The sequence below is a fragment of the Bufo bufo genome, chromosome 7 (assembly GCF_905171765.1).
Source record: "Bufo bufo chromosome 7, aBufBuf1.1, whole genome shotgun sequence".
Lineage (NCBI taxonomy): Eukaryota > Metazoa > Chordata > Amphibia > Anura > Bufonidae > Bufo > Bufo bufo.
Window position 1 is genome coordinate 66,659,597 of NC_053395.1, and position 26,326 is coordinate 66,685,922.

The 26,326-nt window shown below is 39.2% G+C and overlaps 1 protein-coding gene across 1 annotated transcript in view; it reads left to right on the forward strand.

Moving 5' to 3' along the window:
• Positions 1 to 26,326, forward strand: part of GRIN2A (glutamate ionotropic receptor NMDA type subunit 2A) — an 858,974-nt gene that overhangs the window by 388,266 nt on the left and 444,382 nt on the right. The window contains exon 2 of the mRNA XM_040441454.1: positions 20,078 to 20,670. Coding sequence (XP_040297388.1) covers positions 20,078 to 20,670 — 593 coding nt within the window. The remainder of the gene's footprint in view (positions 1 to 20,077; positions 20,671 to 26,326) is intronic.

Here is a 26,326-nt window from a genome sequence, read left to right on the forward strand (position 1 = left end):
ACGGATCCGACTGAATACTAGCTCTACTAAATCTCTTAAATATGTGACCATTCAGCCACGATTTCTGCATGGATTTTGTACAGATGTGCCCCTTCTCGATATGGATTTCACTTCCCCATGAGAAAAATCAGCAGTTGCATAGATAGCAAAATGGATTTCTATTGGAAACAATGGGACACGGATTTGCTATGGTCTTCAGGCAGATTTTGCTGCATGCTGGTGGATCATTTTTACATTTCTCTAATGAATACGTCCTGCTTTAGAGTGTAACAGGCTAGCTAGCCAGAGGAACTGATATTGGAAAATATAAAGTGACCCTAACGTCATTGCAGTAAATAATGACAAGGCTGGTGATAAGACGAATTTATGCAGTTCTGTGAAATCATATGCAGAAGAGCCAGAAGCTACAGACAAAATATGTTGTTATTATCTTTATAAATCGCAGAAAAATCCATTTAAACCATATTTTAAGACAATAAACAGTCTGACAACATTTGTCACAGGGATAGACATGACTCACCAGGCTTAGTCTACATCTGCACAGTTGCGTGATCAAAAGGTGTTTCTATTTTTATGTGTTGATCAATGTTTTAGCACTGTTCTCTGACTCAATGCAACTCATTTATTTCATGTCTTGCTGAAAATTTATTTTACTGTTTGTAGCTAAATTACCAAGTATTTTTATACAACAAAAATCAATTAGGACATTTGCAGAAAATGTGCAGAGCAATTGACTTTTGGTTAAACACAGCTGTATGATATTCCAAAAAAAGAGAAAAAAACATGCATGGCACATCCACATGCCTTGCACTGATTTATGCATAGCCTGTGGATGTGCGATACATGTTTTTCTCTTTTTAGTTTATATTATTAGAGAATGAGTCTTACATATTTCTTATGTATTTTGTGCTAGTACAGTATATTGCTTTACATTATTACAGTCCTGATCAAAAGTTTAAGACCACTTGAAAAATGGCAAAAAAATCATATTTAGCATGGCTGGATCTTAACAAGGTTGCAAGTAGAGCTTCAACATGCAACAAGAAGAAATGGGAGTGAGACAAAACATTTTTTGAGCTTTCAATTTAATGAAAACAATGAATAAACTGAAACAGGCTGTTTTTCAGCTGATCAAAAGTTTAGGACCACACCTCCCAAAAAAACGAAACCCCCCCCAAAACAGAAATCCAACTTCCAAACATGAACTCAGTAATGAGTAGCTCCGCCGTTATTGTTTATCACTTCAAAAATTCATTTCAGCATGCTTGATGCAAGCGTTTCCATGAGGTGAGTGGGAACATTTCTCCAAGTGGTGAAGACGGCCGCATGAAGGCCATCTACTGTCTGGAACTGTTGTCCATTTTTGTAAACTTCCCTTGCCATCTATCCCCAAAGGTTCTCAATTGGATTTAGATCAGGGGAACACGCAGGATGGCCCAAAAGAGTGATGTTATTCTCCTGAAAGAAGTCCCTTGTCCTGCGGGCATTGTGTACTGTAGCGTTGTCCTGTTGAAAAACCCAGTCGTTACCACACAGACGAGGGCCCTCAGTCATGAGGAATGCTCTCTGCAACATCTGGACATTTCTCATCAGAGAATAAAACTTTCTTCCACCTTTGAATGTCCCATGTTTGGTGCTCTCTTGCAAAGTCCAAACTAGCAGTTCTGTGGCGTTCAAGGAGACGAGGTCTTTTAAGACATTTTTTGTTTTTGAAGCCCTTCAGTCTCAGATGCAGTCTGATGGTTATGGGGCTGCAGTCAGCACCAGTAAGGGCCTTAATTTGGGTCAAGGATCGTCCAGTGTCTTGAAGGACAGCCAATTGGGTCCTACGGCTCAGTGCTGATGACATTTTTTTGGGTCTTCCACTTGACTTTTTTGTTCCATAACCGTTAGGATAATTTAAGAAATTCCAAATGACTGTCTTACTGCGTCCCACCTCAGCAGTGATGGCGCGCTGTGAGAGACCCTGCCTATGCAGTTCAACAACCTGACCAAGTTCAAAAAGGGAGAGTTTTTTTTCCTTTGCCATCACAACGTGTGACTACCTGACAGAAAATGAAAATGAATCCACATCTTTGCACAGATTTGGCCTTTTAAAGGCATGTGGTCCTAAAATTAGGATCAGCTGAAAAACAGCCTATTTCAGTTTAATTGTTATTTTCAATTAATTGAATGCTAAAAAAATGTTTTATCTCCCTCTTATTTTTTCTTGTTGCATGTTGAAGCTCTACTTGGAGCCTTGTTAAGATCCAACAATGTAAAATAAGATTTTATGCCATTTTTCAAGTGGTCTTAAACTTTTGATCAGGACTGTATATAGTGTAAGAAAACATTTACCTTTCTTCTCTTTGTGTAACAAACCAGGAACACTGTAATTCCACTGTGATCTTCTATGTGAAATAGGCTGGGGCTACATGGTGAATTTGGTTCCAAAATGTAAGTGAATAGAATTGCGTAGTGACCAACAAGTTGCCGAAACAAGACAGTGGCTACAAGTCCAACACTCCTGGATTTCTTGTGACAGCTGTGTCACAGTAACCGCAACTTGTGGGTTGCAACGCTATACTGTGTGATATCCATCATGGCCAAAGTTGCCTTGTAGCTCCTGCCAAAGTGTCCACATATCAGTGGTAAGCGAACAAGGTTTTTCAATGGTGGTGGTGGAGGACCAAATGAATCCAAGCTTATTTGGAGCTTGAGCTGAGCTAATGACCCACCTCATCAGTCCACTGTTTTTCTATAATCGTGAATCTGTCTAACTTTAGCACTACAGCTCCAGTTGATTTTTTCGCTTTCCTAAAAAATCAGGGTCAGCTGTAAAAAACGGCAATCATTTTCTAGCTCTAACTTTAGTGAGAGGTATCAAAAGACTGTTGAGAATAGGAAAAATGGAGTACCATGACCCATGACTTGGTGGAAATATGGAAGGTCTTGACTACTGATGAGCAAAGTTATGAAAAATTAGATTCAGCTGCTTTGCTAAATTTCACAAAGAAATTTGATTTGTGACAAATTACTTTGTCACAAAGCACATTCCTTTGTATATAGTGGGGGCTATGACAGGGAACGGCGATCACACTGTCCCCATCATTGAACCACTCAAATGCTGCATTCATCACTGATCATGGCATCTGATGCTACAATTGAGGCCTTTTAGGGGTTAGTCAGATAATAAAAAAACATACTCACCTAATCCATTTGCTCGCAGCGAGGCCTTCACAGCCATTTTGAAGACACCGCACAATATCTCACGCGGTGATGTGATGATGTCATTATGCTGGCTGGGAATAGTGATGATGATGTCATTGAGCCAGGCCAGCGTGCTGGTGTGATGACATCACACAGATTTCGCCCAGTATCTTCAATGAAGATGGCAACGTTGGCTGCGACGGCCTCTCTGCAAGCAAATGGATGAGGTGAGTATGTTTTTTTTACTGCCATTTCAGGAAAAATAGATTCATTACCACGTACCGCGAGGAAATTACTTTAAATGTTGGCTTTAGCTGATGATAGCAAACAGAAGCAACTAAGTACTGTATATCCACAAATAAAGAAGGGGTAGAGGCTTCCAAACTAATTAAGGGGACATATCAATACATAAGAGAGGGTTAGAGGCTTCCAGGACTAGTGAAGTGGACATATCAATACATAAAGTGATGGAGGCTTCCAATACTAGCCAATTAAGTAAAATACTTACCAGTTTTTCATTAGTAGTGTAAGTTCTTCATTATACATTAAAATAATTTTATTTCTCATATGTATACAGTTACCCATTGTTACGTGACTAAAGTTTAAATAGGACCTGTCATCACTCATGTTTGTTTAGAGGGGTTGTCTCATTTCAGCAAATGGCATTTATCATGTAGAGAAAGTTAATACAAGGCACTTACTAATGTATTGTGATTGTCCATATTGCTTCCTTTGCTGGATGTCCATGGACAGACGCGGTGTTGTTTCTGGGAAAAAAAAGAACCTTTTTTTTTCTAAATCTAGACACTTTTCCTTCAGTTGTTATTCTTCCGAATGAGAATCTTTTGTGAATTGCTTTGACTAAGGCCTCTTTCACACGAGCTAACGGATTGGCTCCAGATGCGTTCAGGGTGCGTTCAGTGAAACTCGCACCATTTTGCAAGCAAGTTCAGTCAGTTTTGTCTGCGATTGAGTTAAGTTGTTCAGTTTTTTCCACGCAGGTGCAATGCGTTTTGATGCGTTTTTCACACGCGTGATAAAAAACTGAAGGTTTACAAACAACATCTCTTAGCAACCATCAGTGAAAAATGCATTGCACCCGCACTTGCTTCCGGATACAATGCGTTTTTACTGAAGCCCCATTCATTTCTATGGGGCCAGGGCTGCGTGAAAAACGCATAATATAGAACATTCTGTGTTCTTTACGCAACGCAGAACTGATGCATGAAAAAAACACAGACCCATTGAAATGAATGGGTCAGGATTCAGTGCGGGAGCTATGCGCTCATGTCACGCATTGCACCCGCGTGGGAAACTCGCTCGTGTGAAAGGGGCCTAAGGTCTGTAACTGAAGCTACATTGTTTTATTTCCATCTGTATAAGTATCAATTCAATCACATGGCATATAAAAATAATAGTTATCAATCACATAACTAGCTTGCTAGAGTTTGCAGAATACAGTATGTATGTCATCCATAATGGATTGAGCATGTTAAAAATTGTATTAGAAAATGCAATCAATTGCTACAATGTTATACTAAATAGGAATTAGAACAGACATCTTTTGATGGATTAAAGTTCTTTGTATTGACATTTTAAATTACAGAAATGTTCATAGGTATGTCCATGGCTACTGTAGTTATAAAAATGAAACATTCTTTGAAATATTTTATCATTTTATTATTTTGGATTATTAAAAAAAAATATTGTTAACAACAAAAGTTGCAAAAACACCAGAACATGCTCAATACATAGACTCATTTTTATTAAAAGATAACATGGTTAGTTCCCCTAGTAATGCCTCCAGTAGTATGATCAGAAATAAATTAAATAAAATGCCTCTAACCACAGTCCTGTTCCATGCTGACATCTGGGGTGTAGGCCACAAGCTTTTCCTGACTTGCAACCTGAGACCCCTGTGCAGTGCACGCTGCCTGCAACCAGGTGTATTAATAATAATAATAATAATAATAATAATAATAATAATATTATTACTTGGTGACACCTATGCCATCCATACACTGCTTTATATGCTTCAGGTCTAGTGTCCTAGGACCTATGGAAATGAACCGCGGACAGAGAGCCATCTGCTCCTGTGTTCCACTGCAGTATTAAACTGTATTGCCATCTTTTTCATGTCCCACTACCCCAAATTGTAGTGGCACTTACAGTCACTGCTCCAGTAGCGGACGAAGAGCCTCATGTTTTTACACCGCTACTCAGAGAAGTGGCGCAGGCAGAAGATTATCAGGGCCGAGATGTCCAGCACTTTCAATCAAGAGACAGGGGACGTGTATAACTCTGGTTGATGAGAAGAATCAATTCATTCTCATCACTATGTTTGTATGTTCATTTATTCAAATATTCATTCATTTTAATATAACATTAAAGTGATATTCCATTTTAAATAAAATATTCCTTTTATAATAAAAAGTTACATAATATAGTTCTGTATCAATTCCTCACAATTTTCCAAATCTCTTTTTGCAATTATTCAGTGTAAACCCAGTTGCAGATTTTTTTATGGTTCGAGCATATACCTGTATATCTATTAACTCAGAATATCTTAATAATTTATTTCAACACTTGTTTCTGGACTAGATAACTATTACTTATTTGACTTACATTGACTTTTAAACTGGTCAAACAAACCAACCCTCAATATCTGGCCAAACCGACCCTCAATATATTTGAGCCCTCTATTAACTCAGAATATTTTAATCATTTATTTCAACACTTGTTTCTGGACTACAAAGCTATTACTTATTTGACTTACATTGACTTAAACTGTCCAAACAAACCAAAACTCAATATCTGCTTCTTTTCAATTACCTTAGATCTGGAAGGAAATTTCATAATCATAATTCTGTTACAAGTTCCTAAAAAGTCAAAGACATATATCAGATATTAAAGGCTTTATAGCAAAATCTAAATGGTATATGAACACAAATACGGAGACATTTAACCCCCAGTGAGTGTCAGCCTCCAAGGCAAATTTACAGTCTTAAATGTTGCTCTTCCCTATTTGAGACATTTTAAGTGCTTATTAGATGTTGTCTAATGAGAATTGCCTAGAGAAAGTCATGATTCCTCAAAATTGAACAAGAGCCTGGCTCACCAATATTTGATTACAGCTGTAGACAACTTTATGATACGTTGACTCCCCCATATTGTATTGATACAGTAACACACAGTTGTCATTTAATCCATATAATTTTAAGATTATTAGTTAATATCAGATGTACTCTGGCCATGTGTTCTAGTGAGCAATTATCTTGAAAATTGATATTAAAGTCATTATAACAAAACAAACAGAACCTTTACATGATATGCATTTCAGAAGTCACCTTCACTACTTCTCATCAAATCTTATTATCGCTAATTGAAGCTGTTAGACTTTACTGTAACTTTATTTAATGATTAAATGATTATGACACAGCGGGTGGGTTTCCACTAGCAGAAACTAAAGAGAGTTTTTGTGCATAGCTTGCAAAAATAATTCATTAGAATACACTTAAGGCTTTTTTATTTCATGACCAAAATGTATTATCCATGATATGTAAAAGATAAAGTTGAAACACAGAAAAAAATAAAATGTGAGCATAGTGGAAGTAACTGAAGATTGAAATACAGTAGTAGGAAGATTTAGTACCTAATATGCAAACGTCTGATTGAGCATTCACTTTTAGGGTTCCTATTCAGGGGTGGGCTGGCCATTGACCTTATGGTGAAATATTCCAGTGGGCCGATGCCCAGGGGGCCACCTGAGCCCTCTTCATGGCTACCGGCAAGGTTCATAATTAGAGATGAGCGAATCAAAGTTGACAAAGTAGAATTCGATCCGAATTTCAGGAAAGTTCGATTGGCACCGAATCCTAATTTCCTCACGCTTCGTGGTATCAAATCCCATTTCTTCCTAAAATGGCTGCTGCACGTGTTCGGACATGGAGCAAGGAACTCGAGGAATGAGGAATCACCCACAATTCCATGCATGCAGCCAATCAGCAGCTAGCCAGCCCTGTGATGTCACAGCCCTACAAATAGCCTCAGGCATCTTGGATTTAACTGCAGTGTGGCCATTTGTAGAATCTGTGGGTAGAAGGTGAAGCGTGGCCAGGGTGCCAATGTTGGCACCACGGCCCTGCGTCAACATATGCAGCTTCACCATGGAGTGGCCTGGGAGAACCGTATCTTTGATGTGGTGGTGAAGCCTGCATCACCCGGTAGCACACACCTGATTTCAGGCATTTAAGGCTCCACGACCTCAGCCGAAGAGAGCTGTCTGTCCTTCCCATCATCTGCCAGTCCTGATGCCCATTCTCCTCCTCCTTGTCAGTCATTCCGTCAGCATTCGATCACTGAAGCGATTGCCAAGAGACAACAGCATGCGTGCAGTCATCCAACGGTGCAGAAGCTGGATGGCCAAGTTGTTGCTGCTGCAGTCCATCCCTTTCCAAGTGGTGGATTATGCACCTATCATGGAACTGATGGCTTGTGCCGAGTCGAGGTGGAGATTCCCAAGCCATCATTTATTTGCCAAAAATGCTGTACCAGCCCTGCACAAATATGTAGAACAGAAGGTGGGCCAGTCCTTGAGCCTGTCGGAGTCTGCCAAAGTGCATGGCAGTGCTGATGTGTGGACCTGTAACTACGGTCAGGGACAATACACGTCCTTTAGGCCCACTGGGTGAATGTGGTTCCTCCACAGCCACACTAGCAACTTGGCCAGGTGACGCTGCTTCCGCCTCTACGTTCTTACGCTGTTGGCCCTGCGACAATGTCGGCCTCTGCCTCCTCATCCTCCACCATTTCCTCAGTCTCCACTGCAGGGACAATTCACAGTGCCCCTCCAGCATACCACATGTGCAGGGCACGGTGGTGTCACGCTGTTCTGCACCTCGTTTGCCTGGGGCGAACGGAGTAACACAGGGAAGGAACTGCTCGGTGTCCTTCATCAAGAAATTGAATCCTGACTTTCTCTGCGACAACTCAAAATCGGAACCATGGTGACTGACAATGGGAAGAACATGGTGTCGGCGCTGCATCCAGGAGGGATGAGCCATGCTCCCTGTATGGCACACGTGTTCAATCTGGTTGTCAAGTGGTTCCTGAAGTCTTCCACCCATCTGCAAGATCTTCTAAAAATGGCCAAGAAACTTTGCATGCACTTCAGCCACTCGTACACCGCAAAGCACACCCTCCTTTAGCTGCAGTGGCAGAACGGCATCCCCAACATAGGCTGATATGTGACGTTTCCACCCGTTGGAATTCCACCCTCCATATGTTGGACCGACTATATGAACAGAGAAAGGCCATAAATGATTTCTTGATGATCCAAGCTGACAGGAGTACTCCCCTGTGTAACTTCAATTTGCAATTAGAATATTCGTGATTAACACTATAGCCAAACTGGATTTGTGGCTGCAACTGTCAAAGTTTGCCCTGGAAAAGCTGTCCTGCCTGGCAAGTAGTGTAGCATCAGAGCAGGTGTTTAGTGCGGCGGGGGCCATAGTTACCCCAAGAAGAATTCGCCTGTCCACCTAAAATGTGGAGAGACTGACCTTTGTCAAGATAAATCAGGCGTGGATCAGCCAGGATTTCCATCCACCAATGCCTGATGCATCAGACTAGATCATCCATGGAGCCACACTAACACTTTGACAAGAGTCTGGTTTCTTCTGGCTACCTGCCTTAGCTACTATTCTGATGCTGCCACCCGCCTGATGCCACACATCTGATGACAAGTGCTCCTTCTTTCACCCACCATCTTCAGCTGGTACTGGTATTGTCACCCACCTCCCCACTTTGTCATCGGGTCATTCTGTGGATTCCTGATACTGCTGCCACCTCCACACTATTAGTGTTGAGTGCAAATATTCGTAAAGCAAATTTTTATTGCGAATATCTTGAACTTTGAGAATTTGCAAATATTTCGAAAATTGTGCTATATATTCGTAATGATGATTATAATTTTTTTTTTTTTAACACAGTACACATCAGGTGACAATCCATCCCTTCTTCTAGCTTGTGGGCCAATGAGAAGGCTTTGTCACAGCTTAGCAACATCCCTTGCAACCAATAGAAAAGTTGCCTACCCCTTACTATATACAGCCATGTCCATAAATATTGGGACATCGACACAATTCTAACATTTCTGGCTCTATACACCACCACAATGGATTTGAAATGAAACCAACAAGATGTGCTTTAACTGCAGACTGTAAGCTTTAATTTGAGGGTATTTACATCCAAATCAGGTGAATGGTGTAGGAAATACAACAGTTTGCATATGTGACTCCTACTTGTTAAGGAACCAAAAGTAATGGGACAGAATAATAATCATAAATCAAACTATCACTTTTTAATACTTGGTTGCAAATCCTTTGCAGTCAATTACAGCCTGAACTCTGGAACGCATAGACATCACCAGAGGCTGGGTTTCATCCTTGGTGATGCTCTGCCAGGCCTCTACTGCAACTGTCTTCAGTTCCTGCTTGTTCTTGGGGCATTTTCCCTTAAGTTTTGTCTTCAGCAAGTTAAATGCATGCTCAATCGGATTCAGGTTAGGTGATTGACTTGGCCATTGCATAACATTCCACTTCTTTCCCTTAAAAAACTCTTTGGTTGCAAATATATACTATAAAATATTCGCGAAATATCGCAAATTCGAATATTGCCCCTGCCTCTCATCACTACACACTATGTCACCTTGCCACTTTTTGACCTCCTGATGCTGCTGCTGCCACTTCCACACTCTCTCATTGTGCCACTCTGTATTCTACTGATTAAGCTGCTGCCACCACCTCCACACTCTGTCATTGTGCCACTCTGTGGCCTCCTGATCCTGCCGCCACCTTTACACTGTCATTGTGCCACCCTGTGGCATCCTCCTGATGCTGCTGCTGCCACCTCCACACTCTGTCATTGTGCCACTCTGTGGCCTCCTGATGCTGCTGCCACATACACACTGTCATTGTTCCACCGTGTGGCCTTCTCCTGATGCTGCCGCCACCTCCACACTGTCATTGTGCCACTCTGTGGCCTCCTCCTGATGCTTCTGCAACTGCCACCACCTCCACACTCTGTCATTGTGTCACTCTGTGGCCTCCTGATGCTGCTGCCACCTCCACACTGTCATTGTGCCACTCTTTGGCGTCCTCCTGATGCTGCTGCTACCTCCAGACTCTGTCATTAGGCCACTCTGTGGTCTCCTCATGCTGCTTCCACCTCACCACTATGTCATAGGGCCACTCTATGGACTTCTCATGCTTTTCCGACCCTCCTCACTTCATGACTTGGCCACTATTTTGGCTTTCGGCCTGGCTGACATCATCATTTATTTGACCCTTCTTCTGATCTGTCAGAAGTAAGGAAAAATGAGATGCACAACAGATCCTGTCTATGTAACAGCTATAGCCTGCTAACAGCCTGCATGACATGGTCCCTATTTTTCATCAGAATTGGCTTATGATTTGGAAGCCAAAAGCAGGAGTGGGTATAAAACACTGAAAACATGCAAATATTCAATTCACGTGTCATCTCTGTTTTGGATCCACTCGTATTTTTTTGGGCTTTAGCAATACTGATGGATTATTGACCAAATGCTGACCGAGTGAAGGCAGATGCTCCACAGACAGGATCTGTTTTTTGGGGGTTATTGTTCTGATGGATCAGAGGAAGGGAAAATAATCAGTGACAGCAACACAAACTTACTGCTGACACCTTCTTTACTCTGTTAGGGGCTCTACTTGTATAAGCGTTTACTAGAACAGGTTCTGTAGACATCTATGTGGAATCTGCTGCCGACGGTGTCAAAGGAGTGAGCTTCTTCTTGACGCTAACATTGACCTGTAAGGCTGAGTTCACACTTGAGTTATTTGGTCAGTTTTGGCCCCGTAACTGCCCAAATAAGTGAAGTGTGCAGTGATTCTAAGAGTGATGCCTGTCATCTGCATGTCATAGTGACTATTGTTTCACTACCACAGCAGACTCCCTATGAGAGTTACTGCAAGACACAGTGTTCTACACCATTATAAAGGTTCTCTGCAGCCAAGAAATAGCCTTTTTTTAACATAATTTGCCACAAATAACATAAGATCAAATCAAATTTTTTCAAAAAATTCGGCAAACCAGCCGAATCAAATTTTTGAGAAATTCGCTCATCTCAATTTATAATGATCTGATCCTCTAAGCATAAATTAATGTAAGAACATCAGGTACTTATGCACTTGGCTAACAGTTGCAGATGCCCTCCTGAATTCTACTGTATGGCTGTCCTCAAGATGGTGATACGGTAAAATACTGTGGTGGGGTGGCAGTATTGTGTACTACACTGTGGTATTTGGTAGTGTGGGGCTGTATTTTGTGCTGCACTGTGGTATTGCTGTCCCCCGTCTACTTCTGCTATCCTTGCCTAAGTGTGTTGTCCTTGCCTTCTGTCAATTTGAACCTACCTGCAACCTGACGCTACTTTTAGTTTTTTCCAGGACCACTAGTCCTATTAAATGGTAACTTACCCATAATTACCAGACCGCAATTTGACTTGAATCTTGAAAAACATGGCACGTGCAGGCCTTAGGCCTTGTTCACACATCAGTTATTTCCATCATTTATTGTGAGCCAAAACCAGGTGCAGCAAATGAATGCACTGCAAATGAATAGCACAAGATGAGGAGCAGAGCTCACTCCATCAGCAGCAGCCTGTAACATGCAGCTGACACCCTCCTGCAAGGTTTAGGATTGGAGCTAGCTACTATTCAAGCCATTTAACCACTGCAATGCCATGTTTAATAGTGAACATGCTAACAAAATGGTTTTACAGCGGGAGGTGGCTCCTCCTATAAGTCCACTGGTACCCTAGCAATGCAATAGTGAGATGTCATAGGGTTAACAGGGCAGCAGTAACCTACAGTAACAAAGGGCTTCTGGTCTGCGATGGACATTAGGTTAGGTGCTGTCAGAATGAGGATGTTTTTTTTTTCAGGGTTTTTGTAGTTTTTAATTGCTAATTCAATAGAAACTAATGTACTGTAGCTAGACCACAATTAAATTTAAAACCGGGGCATTTTTTTTATTTTGCGAGGAAAAATTTTAATGAGAAATTTAGCTCTGCCACAATACAATACAGGTTTCTATATCCGCTGTATAACATTAGACCTTGCAGCCTGCCACTGGTCTGCAATGCTCCTGTTTGAAAATGTCATGAAAATAGAGTGTTATAGCATAGATAATAAAGCACCAGTGAAGCTAATTATCTACCAGATTTATATAGTCTAGTAAATGTATAGATAGATAGCTGTCTCCTGGCATGATATGCGTGAGCCGCATAATTCCTACTGCACAATCTGGTACCATTCACTTGAAGGCATCAGGCAGTGGACCATTAAATGATTGGACATTCCATATGTTGGTACCAGAAGGAATGTCAGGTCTTATGACAACACATGGTTTTGTATTATTATTTACATTTATTTGCTTTGTAATGCCAAGACATTTTATAATTCTCAGTGTCAGTTTTTGACGTGAAAGTATGGACTGTCAAGCTAGAGGTGTAAAAATCTACAGGACTGTGGTCAGTAAAGAAGACCTCTTGTGACAATATTACTGAGAATGACTACAAACAAATGTTATAGTGCTCAGTGTAACAAGTATGCAGCTCATGAACATTGGTTCAGACCAGTAAACCAGTGATGTAGCATTAGAGGATGTAGAGGTTCTAGATTCACCCAGCTACGACTATAAACAGTATGTAATATTTTGAGGGAGCGGGACCTCGTTACAAATTTTAGTAGCACGTTCCATTATTTCCACCTAGGATCGCACACAGGGCTCGATACATGTGAGCCAATATATTCAACTTAATTTTATAAACCATATTCATTTTATTGATGCTGAGCATCTAGCTGATAGCTAAACAAACTTTCAAATCTTCCAAACCTTTGAATCAAGATCATTACAATAAACAACTGAAATCAGTTTTCGAAAAAATATATTTAGGAACAAAAATCATTACATGTTTGAGGTGTAAAATAAAAAAAATCTTTGTAAATAAAATGTAATTCTTTGGTTTAGGAAGTTTAAATTCATAATTAGTATTTTTGTTATTATAGAAATAAATGACAACCACACAAAATGATTGCAGACATTGTCGATTGAGTCATTTAAAATACTCTATATATGCTTGAAACATTCGGCATAAAATAAAACTAATTGGCTTTGCATCTCCCGTTGTTCTAACTCAGAAGGTTTGTGCCCAGACACGATAAATCTATCATAATTTAGTACATCCAGAAAAGGCTGTGCTGATGAAAGAGCAGAGATTACATTATGTCCGTTGCAGGAAGCCATTGGCTGGTTTACAGCAGAGGACACCTAGGGCATGTTGATAGACAATATATTCCACTAAATTATTAGAAACCCTATGTTGGATAATGTTCCTCCACACTGTAATTCAATTGTGCAATTATTCTGCTTAATTTTATGGGTAATTGTTCTGGACAGTGTCCAACACTTTCTGATGTAGAGATTAGAGAACCCTTAGTAATAATAGAAAAAAAGAGTCATAGAAGAACTCAATTCTGATCATAAATGTGATCTATACACTCTATACACTTTCCCTTTACCAACATTATTAAAGGAATTTAGCAAAAATGGGGGGGGGGGGGGGGGGGGGATTTGCAACCCCCTCACTTAGCCAAACCTGTAAAGAAAAGATTACTTAACTGCTTCCCAATGCTTGCTCCCTGTTCCTGCCTCTCCCAGCTGGCAATGCTCTGCTTTGCTCCCTTGATGTCAAAATCCAGTTTGACATTGTTACAGCCAATCACTGGCCGCTGTGGTGACTGGATGTGACTATTTGTCATGACATAAAGGGAGCCGGCCACCGTCAGCCTCAGGAAACAAGTAAGTAATGTTTCCAGCTGGGGGAAGGGGGGTGCTTAACACCCACCATTCTTGTACAACCCCTTTAAGGAGGATTCTTAACCAAAATACAAAATTGGACCAATATTAGTGAATGTTATGTCAGAACATGTAGAATCACTGCCAGGTCAGGGTAGGCAGCTCAGGGACAGAACAGGAAACAGGTGGAAGTCAGTACACAGGCAGACAATGATATCTCTTTTAAGCAAGCTGCAGAATTCAGCAGATCCAAGCAAAACCTATGCATCAGGCAAATTATAGAACCAGGAGCCAAGCAAATATAGGAGAGCTGATGAGCTAATTACGTGTTATACACTAAATAGTAGTTCCAATTTACACACTGGTTGCCAATTCCTATGCGCACAGGACACCAGTGGCATGGGCCTCTATTGTAGCAATAAATCAGTGCAGAGCAGCAACCAAAATCTGGTATTTTTTCTGTTGATTCATGGAGAAATTGTCATTTTATTTATGCTTTGTTGTGGTGGCCACTTTTGCAAGAGTAACAACCTTTTGCAAGAGATGCACAGCCTTTTTGAAAGTGCAGCATTGTCGGGTGTCATCTTTGAATTTGCTTTTCGGAAAGTGATAGTAAACTATTATTTTGTCAGTAAAAAGTACTATCATTTAAGAAGATAAATAGAAGAAATAAAGGTGCAGCGCTGTATAACTATGTGGTCTGGCCCCAAAATTCTGTGCTCATTGCCGACACTCGGCTTTTACTCTTTGCTTCTAACTTCTATCTGATTTTTATCCTGATGCAGAGCATTAATTGGCTTATAAATAACAATAATTCATGACACATTTAGATATTTAAAGGGAACCTGTGATCACATGTAGGTCTATGTAACTAATGAAACTAATGCATGCTGCTGCCAGTCACATAACACTGTAATCAATACTTGGTTGAATAACAACGTCACTACCAATCTTACATGTATTGACATGCTCCTAGCTTGACCATGTCATCACCAACATGTCTAGGACTATGTCCGTAAAAAAATAAGATGGGCAAGCTTGTGGAGGTAACGCTGTAGAATTGCAGGAAGACACCCCAGTGAATCCACACCCCACATTTGACTCAAGTCAGGTACAGCTTTAAAGTGTGATTTCCCATAAATGCAGTTGAGGAGAACTTTATTTGGGGATGGAGCGGTAGTCTGGGGACACACGTGAACTAGCGGCAGGACGGATCCGACAGGCTGTTCACCCGCTGGAACAGCCTGCCGGAGTCCCTTGCCTCTAGTGTGAAACTAGCCTAAGATATTTCTTTGTATCAGAAAACAGGGTGTAAAAAGTCTTATTAACTGAGCATTACTAAGAAGAGCCTGTCTTTAGACATCAGCGTTCTACTGAGCACTAAAGACTCCTGTATGTAACAAGTCAGATAGGCGGGTGATGGGCAGTTATAAGGCATATGTGCATAGTCAGGGACTGGGGTAGTGATAAGAGGCGGACTAGAAGCTTGGGTATGTTGCACACGGGCATCTTCAGTGCTCAACACATTTCACCATTGGCTCCCTCAGGGGGCAGTTTGTATTTATTTTTATGTTCTATATGTGATATACTGTTGTGGCTTTTGTGGCATGATGTTACTTTCTACTTACTTTTATTATTATTTCTTACTACATGCCTATATACTATTGACCATATGTGGTTTTTATTCCCTTATTTAGTTTCACCATATGACATGCACTTATATGGTATACATTGGTATGAATTATTCCTTGCTGTTTTTGTGGATATTGATTCCCAATATTTTTAAAATATTTTCAATAGCATTTTTAAGTTTTTCAGTATTTTAATTATATTTAGGTGGTACATTACTTTTATGTGCTTTTTGGCATTATTGTGGCAGTCTTGGGGCAGAAAAATGTCCATACAAAATTAAGAATGCTACAAAAAATGCTTGTAAAATACAACGTAAAACACTTGAAATATATGAAATTGCTTTAAGCAACATATCAAAATGTAAAAACTAAATGTGTGTCAAGCAGCCCTCAACTAAGGAGAGATCTTCACTAGCATTGAGCTCCAATATTTCAATAGCAAATATTAATCACGAATATCGCAACTTCGCTAATATTTCGAATATACAGGGTGGGCCATTTATATGGATACACCTTAATAAAATGGGAATGGTTGGTGATATTAACTTCTTGTTTGTGGCACATTAGTATATGTGAGGGGGGAAACTTTTCAAGATAGGTGGTGACCATGGTGGCCATTTTGAAGTCGGCCATTTTGAATCCAACTTTAGTTTTTTCAATAGGAAGAGGGTCATGTGACACATCAAACTTATTGGGAATTTCACAAGAAAAACAATGGTGTGCTTGGTTTTAACGTAACTTTATTCTTTCATGAGTTATTTACAAGTTTATGACCACTTATAAAATGTGTTCAATGTGCTGCCCATTGTGTTGGATTGTCAATGCAACCCTCTTTTCCCACTCTTCACACACTGATAGCAACACCGCAGGAGAAATGCTAGCACAGGCTTCCAGTATCCGTAGTTTCAGGTGCTGTACATCTCGTATTTTCACAGCATAGACAATTGCCTTCAGATGACCCCAAAGATAAAAGTCTAAGGGGGTCACTGGATATGAGAAATTGCTACATGATGATGTGTTTCCCTCTTTATGCACTGAAGCTGGCACGTTCCCTGAGTTTTTCCAGCAAGATGGTGCAACACCACATTATGGGTGTCAGGTCCGAGCATTCCTAGATGAACAGTTTCCTGGAAAGTGGATTGGTCGTCGTGGGCCAGTTGAATGGCCCCCAAGGTCTCCCGATCTGACCCCCTTAGACTTTTATCTTTGGGGTCATCTGAAGGCAATTGTCTATGCTGTGAAGATACGAGATGTGCGGCACCTGAAACTAGGGATACTGGAAGCCTGTGCTAGCATTTCTCCTGCGGTGTTGCTATCAGTGTGTGAAGAGTGGGAAAAGAGGGTTGCATTGACAATCCAACACAATGGGCAGCACATTGAACACATTTTATAAGTGGTCAGAAACTTGTAAATAACTCATGAAAGAATAAAGTTATGTTAAAACCAAGCACACCATTGTTTTTCTTGTGAAATTCCCAATAAGTTTGATGTGTCACATGACCCTCTTCCTATTGAAAAAACTAAAGTTGGATTCTGAATGGCCGACTTCAAAATGGCCGCCATGGTCACCACCAATCTTGAAAAGTTTCCCCCCTCACATATACTAATGTGCCACAAACAGGAAGTTAATATCACCAACCATTCCCATTTTATTAAGGTGTATCCATATAAATGGCCCACCCTGTAGTGCTATATATTCGCTATTTTGAATATTCGTCATTTTTTAACATCTGAAAACATGATTCCTCCCTGCTTCTTTCTGTGGGCCAATGAGTCATTGGCCCACAAACAACTTAAGCAGTAAGGAATCATGTTTTCATATAGAAAAAAAAAGAAGAATATTCTAAAAAACAAATACATAGCAATATAGTGAATATATTCGTTATTTAGAATATTCGCATTATTTTTTCCTATCTGAACAGTTGTTCGCCTACTCCTCCCCGACAAGCGTCTGAGATCGTGAAAACTCAGATCCGATGGTATATTCTAACCCACAGGCATTCCCATGGTGACGGGGACGCTTGTCTGGGCTGGGAGCAGTATGCCAAAGTGGAATAACAGTACACATTGGAAAAAAAAGGCGAATTTTCTAAATAACAAATATATTCGCTATATTGCTATAACTTTGTTTTTTAGAATATTCGTCATATTCAAAAAAACTAAGTTATAGCAATATAGCGAATATTCGTAAAATACACATATAGACTGTAATTTAGCTAATATAGTGCTATAATCTTTTTTTATAGTCAAATTTTTTTTGGCTCTTCTAAACTTCAGTTTTGGAAAAAATTTACACTATTCAAAAAAATACTATAGAACTATATATATTAGCTAAATTGCAGTCTATATTTGTTTTTATGAAATATTTGCTATATTGCTATAACTTAGTTTTTTAGAATATTCGTCATATTAGTCATATTTTAAAACAAGAATATATAGCAATATAGCGAATATTCGTAAAAATACACATATAGACTGCAATTTAGCTAATATAGTGCTATAGTATTTTTTTTTTAAATAGTGTACATTTTTTCCAAGTTCAGAAGAGACAAAAAAAAAAATAGACTATAAAAAAAAAGATTATAGCACCATATTAGCTAAATTACAGTCTATATGTGTATTTTACGAATATTTGCTATATTGCTATAACTTCGTTTTTTAGAATATTCGTAATATTCTAAAAAATGAAGTTATAGCAATATAGCAAATATTCGTAAAATAAATACACATATACTGTAAGCCATAGCCATAGCCAACTAATAGGAAAGTTGCCTTAGGCCTCCTGCACACGACCATATGGCTTTTTCAGTGTTTTGCGGTCCGTTTTTCACGGCTCCGTTGTTCCGTTTTTTGTTTCCGTTGTGTTTCCGTTTCTGTTCATTTTTCCGTATGACATATACAGTATACAGTAATTACATAGATAAAATTGGGCTGGGCATAACATTTTGAATAGATGGTTCCGCAAAAAACGGAACGGAAACGGAAGACATACGGATGCGTTTTTTTGCCGACCCATTGACTTGAATGGAGCCACGGAACGTGATTTGCGGGCAATAATAGGACATGTTCTATCTTTAAATGGAACGGAAAAACGTAAATACGGAAACGGAATGCATACGGAGTACATTGCGTTTTTTTTGAGGAACCATTGAAATGAATGGTTCTGTATACGAACCGTATACGGAACGCAAAAAACAGCCAGTAAACGGGGGGAAAAAACGGTCGTGTGCAGGAGGTCTTATACATATAAAATACGCAATATGTGAATAATTAAATTGCATATTATTCACGATAGATAGAATAATGACGAATAATCGATTTTGACGAAATATCACGAAATAGAATATGGCACCTCCCGCTCATCACTAATCTTCACTGTCAAATAACTTCACATATCTAGTCTTTAGAACAGGGCCAACAGATGAAATGTGTTATAAATGCAATTTTACCCTAAGGCTGAATGCACGCGGCCATATTCCGCGGCCGAGAGCGGTCCATGGTATGCCGGGCTGGATTCCTGTTCAGAGCAGGAGCGCACGTGCGATTTATCATGTAGAGAAAGTTAATACAAGGCACTGACTAATGTATTGTGTTTGTCCATTTTTCCATTACATTATACAAAGCTAATTTCCATGGTTACGACCACCCTGCAATCCATCAGCAGTGGTCATGCTTACACATTTATAGGAAAAAGTGCCGGCCTCTCTGGTAACAACTGCCAGCACCGTGGGAGTGTACATAAGATAGTGCTTTTTCCTTTAGTGTGCAAGCACGGCCATTGTTGCTGGACTGCAGGGTGGTCATAACCAGGGAAACGAGCAGTGTATAATGTGATGGAAAAATGAATCTAGCCAGCAAAGGAAGCAATATGGATAATCGCACCGCATCCGCACTTGCACACGTGATGCGAGAAAATCACCGCTCATCTGCACAGTCCCATTGGAGTGAATGGGTCCGGATTCAGTGAGGGTGCAATGCGTTCACCTCACGCATTGCACCCGCACGGAATTCTCGTCCGTGTGAAAGGGGCCTCAGGATTACATGATGTGACCCTTTAAGCCATTTTCTTTTTACTGTGGTTATAGACCTCACTCCCCCTATCCCTTAGCCTTCCAGTCAATGTCTGAGAAAGCTGCTTCAAGCTTGGTTGAAGAACCTATTACCAAATCTATGTTCTTGATCTACTATGTTAGATGTTTAATACCTGCAGGACTACATGGAAAACTCTTCACTTAGCAATTGCATATCTGTATATTCTACACCATACAGACACACATACTTACTGTATATTTAGTATATGTTACACAAAGTACAGAATTTTGTTCCTGTCATTCATATCTTATAATATTCTTTTACAGGATGCAATGTCAACCTTCTATCAGTTTGGAGCTTCCATCACTCAACAAGCTATTGTCATGCTTAGTATTATGGAGGAATATGACTGGCATGTATTCTCTGTGATAACGAGCACCTTCCCGGGTTATCGAGACTTTATAAGTTTCCTAAAAATCACTGTGGAGAATAGTTTTGTGGATTGGGACATGCAGAATGTAATTACTCTGGACACATCATATACTGATGCACAAACCCTTACTCAGCTGAAGAAGATCCATTCTTCTGTTATACTCCTTTATTGTTCAAAGGATGAATCCATTAAAATTTTTGAAGAAGCACGCTCTATAGGCCTTATGGGATACGGTTATATTTGGATTGTTGCCAATCTGGTGACGGGTAACACAGAAGTAATACCATTTGAATTTCCATCTGGATTGGTTTCTGTATCGTATGATGACTGGGACTACACCTTGGAGGCCAGAGTGAGAGATGGCCTTGGAATTATCACCACAGCTGCATCAGCCATGTTGGACACATATTCAGTAATTCCAGAAACCAGATCAAGCTGTTATGGTCAAAATGAACGGATTGAGATACCAGCTCACACGCTAAACGAGTAAGACTTTACATTCCTTACTATTTCTCTTGATTACCTGTAAGGTCAATATGTGTCAGCATGTGATATCCTAGATTCCAAAACTACATGGCATAGAGAAAAACTACAACTACCTCATGCAGTGTATTAAGTTGATTGTCTTTCGGAGACAGTAGACTGCTGAGAGACTAGCCTTCATGTAATATAACATTATTTAGCATGCTGTTTTGATAACATTCTGCTTTCAAAAGTACATTGGGTACAAAATGATCTTTCCTTACAGGGGTTATCCCATGACTAATTAAAAAAATTAAAATCAGGCAGCATATAATACATGACAATCTCTTTCTAAGAAAGCTAGAACCAGCCCTGTACCTAACATGGATTCAGAGATCTCTGCATTCATTGCTCTGCTAGATTTATATCAAGCTGACAGTTCAGAGGTCCTGTCTATTCTGCTGGAGCTCTCTCCCTATCTCAGCATGCAATTACAAAATTATTCAGATCCAGATGCTAGTTTGAAAACTGCAGAATATTTTTCGTGGGGCAACTCCTTTAAGGTGCACTAAAAATGCTAAATGTATTCCATGTAAATATTACCTTATGTGTGATCATCATATTAAAGATTAGCACCTATATACTATAAAAGTTTATTTTAGAACTGTTTATGCTACTTTCATGCAGTTTGTTTACACACGAACATGACCACCTATCCTAAATGTTGATCATGTGCTTATTAACCCCTTCTAAACGGTCATTTTTCACCTTCCTGACACAGCCTATTTTTTGGTCAGACATGTCACTTTATTGTAATAACTTTGGAATGCTTATATTTATCCAAGCATTTCAGAGATTTTTATTTTTCGTGACACATCATGCTTCATGTTAATGGCAAATATGGGTAAGCAAATTTGGAAAAATTTCCAATTTTCAAAATTTTAATTTCTCTGCTTTTAAGACAGTAAGACCACATAAAAGTTATTAACTTTCCCCATATGTATATTTTATGTTGGTATCACTTTGTAAATGTAATTTTAGGTTTTTTTACTAAATTAGAAGGCTTAGAATTTTAGAAGCAATTTTTCAAATTTTCAAGAAAATTCGGAAAACCAACTTTATTTCAGGACCATTTCAGTTGTGAAGTGACTTTGAAGAGCTTAAATGATAGAAACCACCCATAAATGATATTATTTAAAAAACCACACCCCTCAATTTATTAAAAACTGATTTTAGGAACTTTGTTAATCCTTTAGGTGTTCCACAAAAATTAAAGCAAATTGTAAGTGAAATTTAAAAAATTTCCAGGGTCATTTATCAAACTGGTGTAAAGTAGAACTGGCTTAGTTGGCCATAGCAACTAATAAGATTCCACCTTTCAATTTGACAGCTCCTTTGGAAAATTAAAGGTGAAATCTGATTGGTTGCGATAGGAAACTAAGCTAGTTCTACTTTACACCAGTTTGATAAATGATCCAATTCATTCTTTGTGAAGATTTTCAGTTTTTACCCATTTTAACTGTAGCACAGCAAGGGGTAACACCAAAACCAACATCAATATTTATTGCTCTGATACAGTAGTTTATAGAAACACCCCATATGTGGGCATAAACTGCTGTATGGGCACATGCCACATGGGCAAAACAGAGTTTGGTTTGGAGGGCAGATTTTGCTGGAGTGGTTTTTGGCATCATTTCACATTTGACAAGAGCCTGAAGTACCCCTGCAGTAAAAGCACCCCATGCTCATTTTGGAAACAACACCCCTCAAGAAATTTATCAATGGGTGTAGTGAGTGCTTTGATCCCACTGGAGTTTTATAGAATTTGGAGACACTTGGCTATAAAAACTGTAAAATTACATTTGTTCCAATAAAGTGTTGCATTAGGCCCACATTTTACAAGAGGTATCAATAGAAATTTCACCTCACAATTAGTTACCCACTTTCTTGTGAATACGGCAACACCCCATATATGGTCATAAACTGCTGTATGGGCATACCACAGGTTTCAGAAGGGAAGGAATGCCATTTGGCTTTTGGAGGGCAGTTTTTACTGGAAAGATTTTCGGGTATCATGTCACATTTGCAGAATATGTGAGGTATCAGTACAGTGTAAAACCTAAAAAGTGACCCTATTTTGAAAACTAAACCCTAAAGTTTTTTCAGATTAGAGCATGAAATAAAATATTATGTTTTATTTCAATTACAGTGCTTTGAAAAAGTATTTATATCCGATGAACTTTTCTAAATTTTTTCATGTTTCATCCACAAACTTAAAAGAGGTTTTCTGAGACTTTATAACTGACCTTAAGATCTTAAAGCGAACCTTTCACCTCATTTTCACTTTATAAACTAGCAACAGTACCTTATAGATTATCTTGAGTGTGTTGTTATCCATGTTAGTGCCACTTTCCTGGGCTCTTTATACTTCAAAAAATCGTCTTATAAACTTCACATTCGGTGCTCCAACAGTCATGCAACCAGTCAAGGGGGTAGCCCTTCCATCTCCTCTGGCCGTACCGCCCCTGCCCTAACCCCTCCTCCATGCTCCTTAACTGACAGCCTGCTCAGTCGCCGGGACGGCGCTTCCGAAACCTGCGCATGCGCCGTCCTCCTGATTCGCCGCGCGATCCCGTCTTTCTTGCTGACAAAAGCGCGATCATGTAAGAGAATCGCGCATGCGCCTTACGCGATGCCGGCCGCGCGCACGGGAGGGAGAGCAGACAGGAGAGCAGACAGGCCGGCATCACGTAAGGCGCATGCGCGATATAACAGCACCATACCCATTTTGAGGCCCACTGTGATGATATAAATTGCTTATGCTCACAACAGTAGAGGCTCTGGGGTGAAATAATAAATGATACCCATTAAAAGTGACTCCACTTAGGAAACTCCACCCCTCAAGGTATTGAGGGATGAAGTGAGCATTTTGATGCCACAGGCATTTTGCAGAAAGAAATGCACAGCAGACCATGCAAAATGATAATCACAATTATTCCACAGATATGACATTTCAGTGCTCAATATGTTGTCCCAGATGGTCATAGCAGGTTCTACCAGGTACAGAAATTCCATAAATGTGGACATGAGCTGCTGTATGGGCACATGGTAGGGCTCAGAAGGGAAGGAGCACCATTTGGCTTTTGGAGGGTGGATTTTAGTTGAATGTTTTTTGGGTGCTCATCATATTTGGTACCCATACAGTGGAAACACCCAAAAGTAATTTTATTTTGGGAATAACACTCCCCAAGTTATGTATTAAGTACTAGAGTGAGCATTTTAACACAACGGGTATTTTTCAGAAATTAATGAGCAGGTGACTGTGCAAAATGAAAATGGCTAATTTTCCATAGATAAGGGATTTCAGTGCTCAATATGCTGTGCCCCTTAAATTATTGAGCAAGTTCTACTAGGTACAGAAATGCTATAAATGTGGATTTAAACAGTTTGGGTATACTGCAGGGTTCAGAAGGGAAACACCACCAGTTGGCTTTGCAGCGCAGATTTTAATGGATTAATTTATGGGCACCATGTTGCTTTCAAAGCCACTGGGATACCAGTACAGTCATTTTCTGACAACTATATTTTTTTTCTCTCAACTAAGCCGTGGGAGGTCTTATTTTTGTGACATAAGTTGCTATTATCAATGGTACTATTTTAGGTCCATACAATGTTTTGATCACTTTTTATTTCCCTTTTTGGGAATCAGAATAAACAAAAGGCAGCACATCTGCCATTGCTTTTTGGGTTTTGTTATTGCAGCATACACCATGCAAAACAGTTGAAATATTAACCTTATTCTGCTAATCATTACAAATACAGATGTACCAATTTTATATAGTTTTACTACTTTTACCCAAAGCATTTTTTAATAAAATATTATTTTTTTGTCGCAATTTTTATGGCAATTATAATGCTTATTATTATGTTTTATGCAAGGCGAGGCGACCAGAAATGGCTGTTCTGGTACAGTTTTAATGATTTTTTTACAGCATTCACTTGATGTGATAGATCATGTGACATTTTAATAAATAAGGTTGTTATGCATGTGGGGATAACAAATATGTGTATTTTTTTCAGTTTTACACAATAAAAGCATTTTTTTTTAAAAGCCATAATTTTATTTTTATGTTGTCTTGTTTGAGGGCTAGTTTTGACAGGATGAGATGATGTCAATGATACCATTTTAGAGTACATACATATGACTTTTTTTGGTCGCTTCATATTATGATTTTTGGGGAGTGAGGAGACAAAAAAATGGCTGTTCTGGTGCAGTTTTTGTTTATTTTTTTACAACATTCATCTGATCATGTGATATTTTTACTGAGTTTTATAGAGTTGATTGTTAAGAATGCAGCAATTCCTACTATGTCTATTTTTATTTTTCTATGTTTTACAACAGTTATTGGATTTATGAGAAAAAGGAGATTTTTTTTTACACATGAAAAAAATGTTTTTATATTTTATTTTAACTCCAACATACTGTATTATACTGCTTTGAAACTGTCAGTTTTAAGGCCTCATATGCTTCTGTACTTGACAGGTCCCCAGGCTTCTGAGAGGCTTCTGGGTGCCATGGCAACCATCGGCACTCCATAATCACATCAACAAAAGAAGCTCCTTCCCTCTGTAAACCCCATTGATGTGGCGGCCAGCATTGACCACATTATCTTAGAGGTTGATCCATCAACATCAGAGCTTTTTTAGCAATGCAGGTGGATACAACAGGGGCCTGGCTGTCAGTAACAGCACAGCGGGCACAATTAGGGGCAGGGCAGCGGGCACAGGAAGGGTTAGCGATGTGTGCTCCTGCCAGTATGGCGCTCAATGCAATGCATGTTGTAGAACTCAGAATCCGTACACAGCATACATGCAGTGAAAAGTGCTACTGAAAGGCCCAAACTTTAGGGGCTTTTTTTTCTAGAAAAACAATAAAATAATTTACTAAAATATATCACATAAAATATGGCATTTGTAACAGTTTTCAACAAATTGAAGGTTTGTTATACTTTAGGATCATAGATCTACAATACAGCTGGTTTAAGATTCCTTTTACTAGGTTCACAAATAATTTCTCAGTTTTATTTTTGTTTTGCCACGAATAGAAGCCTAGAGATAAAGGATAATGCGTGAAATCAAAATGAGACATATTTTTCATTCTTTCTCCTTTGGGATCAATTTCTGCTTTCAAAAATTCCTCTGTTAAATTGATGCTTCGTATAACCACTAAACGCTCTGTATGCCATGCCCTCCAATGACACCTCACTGCAGCCAAAACCTTCCTTGATATACCTCTGTTCAACCTCTGGCAGAGTTTTTATTAATAAAAAGGTAATTACTATTTGTTGTTAACATGCCTTTGTATGTTATTTCTATGTTTTTTTCTTTGATTATGTGATCTAGTTTTCAGTCTAGTAATGATGATACAAGGGTGCATGGTGTAAAATGTCTAGAAATGTAAATCTAATATCAGGGTTTTCTACCCTTAAAGGCTATGTACATCATATATTTTACACATTTTGGGCTAAAAATTTAAGACTGATTTTTTTCACTCTTGTATCTTAGAAACTACTGAACATTTTTATTAAAGACCAAATTAAGAAAATAATTTAGCCCAAAATGAGTAAAATGCAATCATTTAAAAAAATGTCCCCGAAGGTGTACATATAGCCTTTAAGAG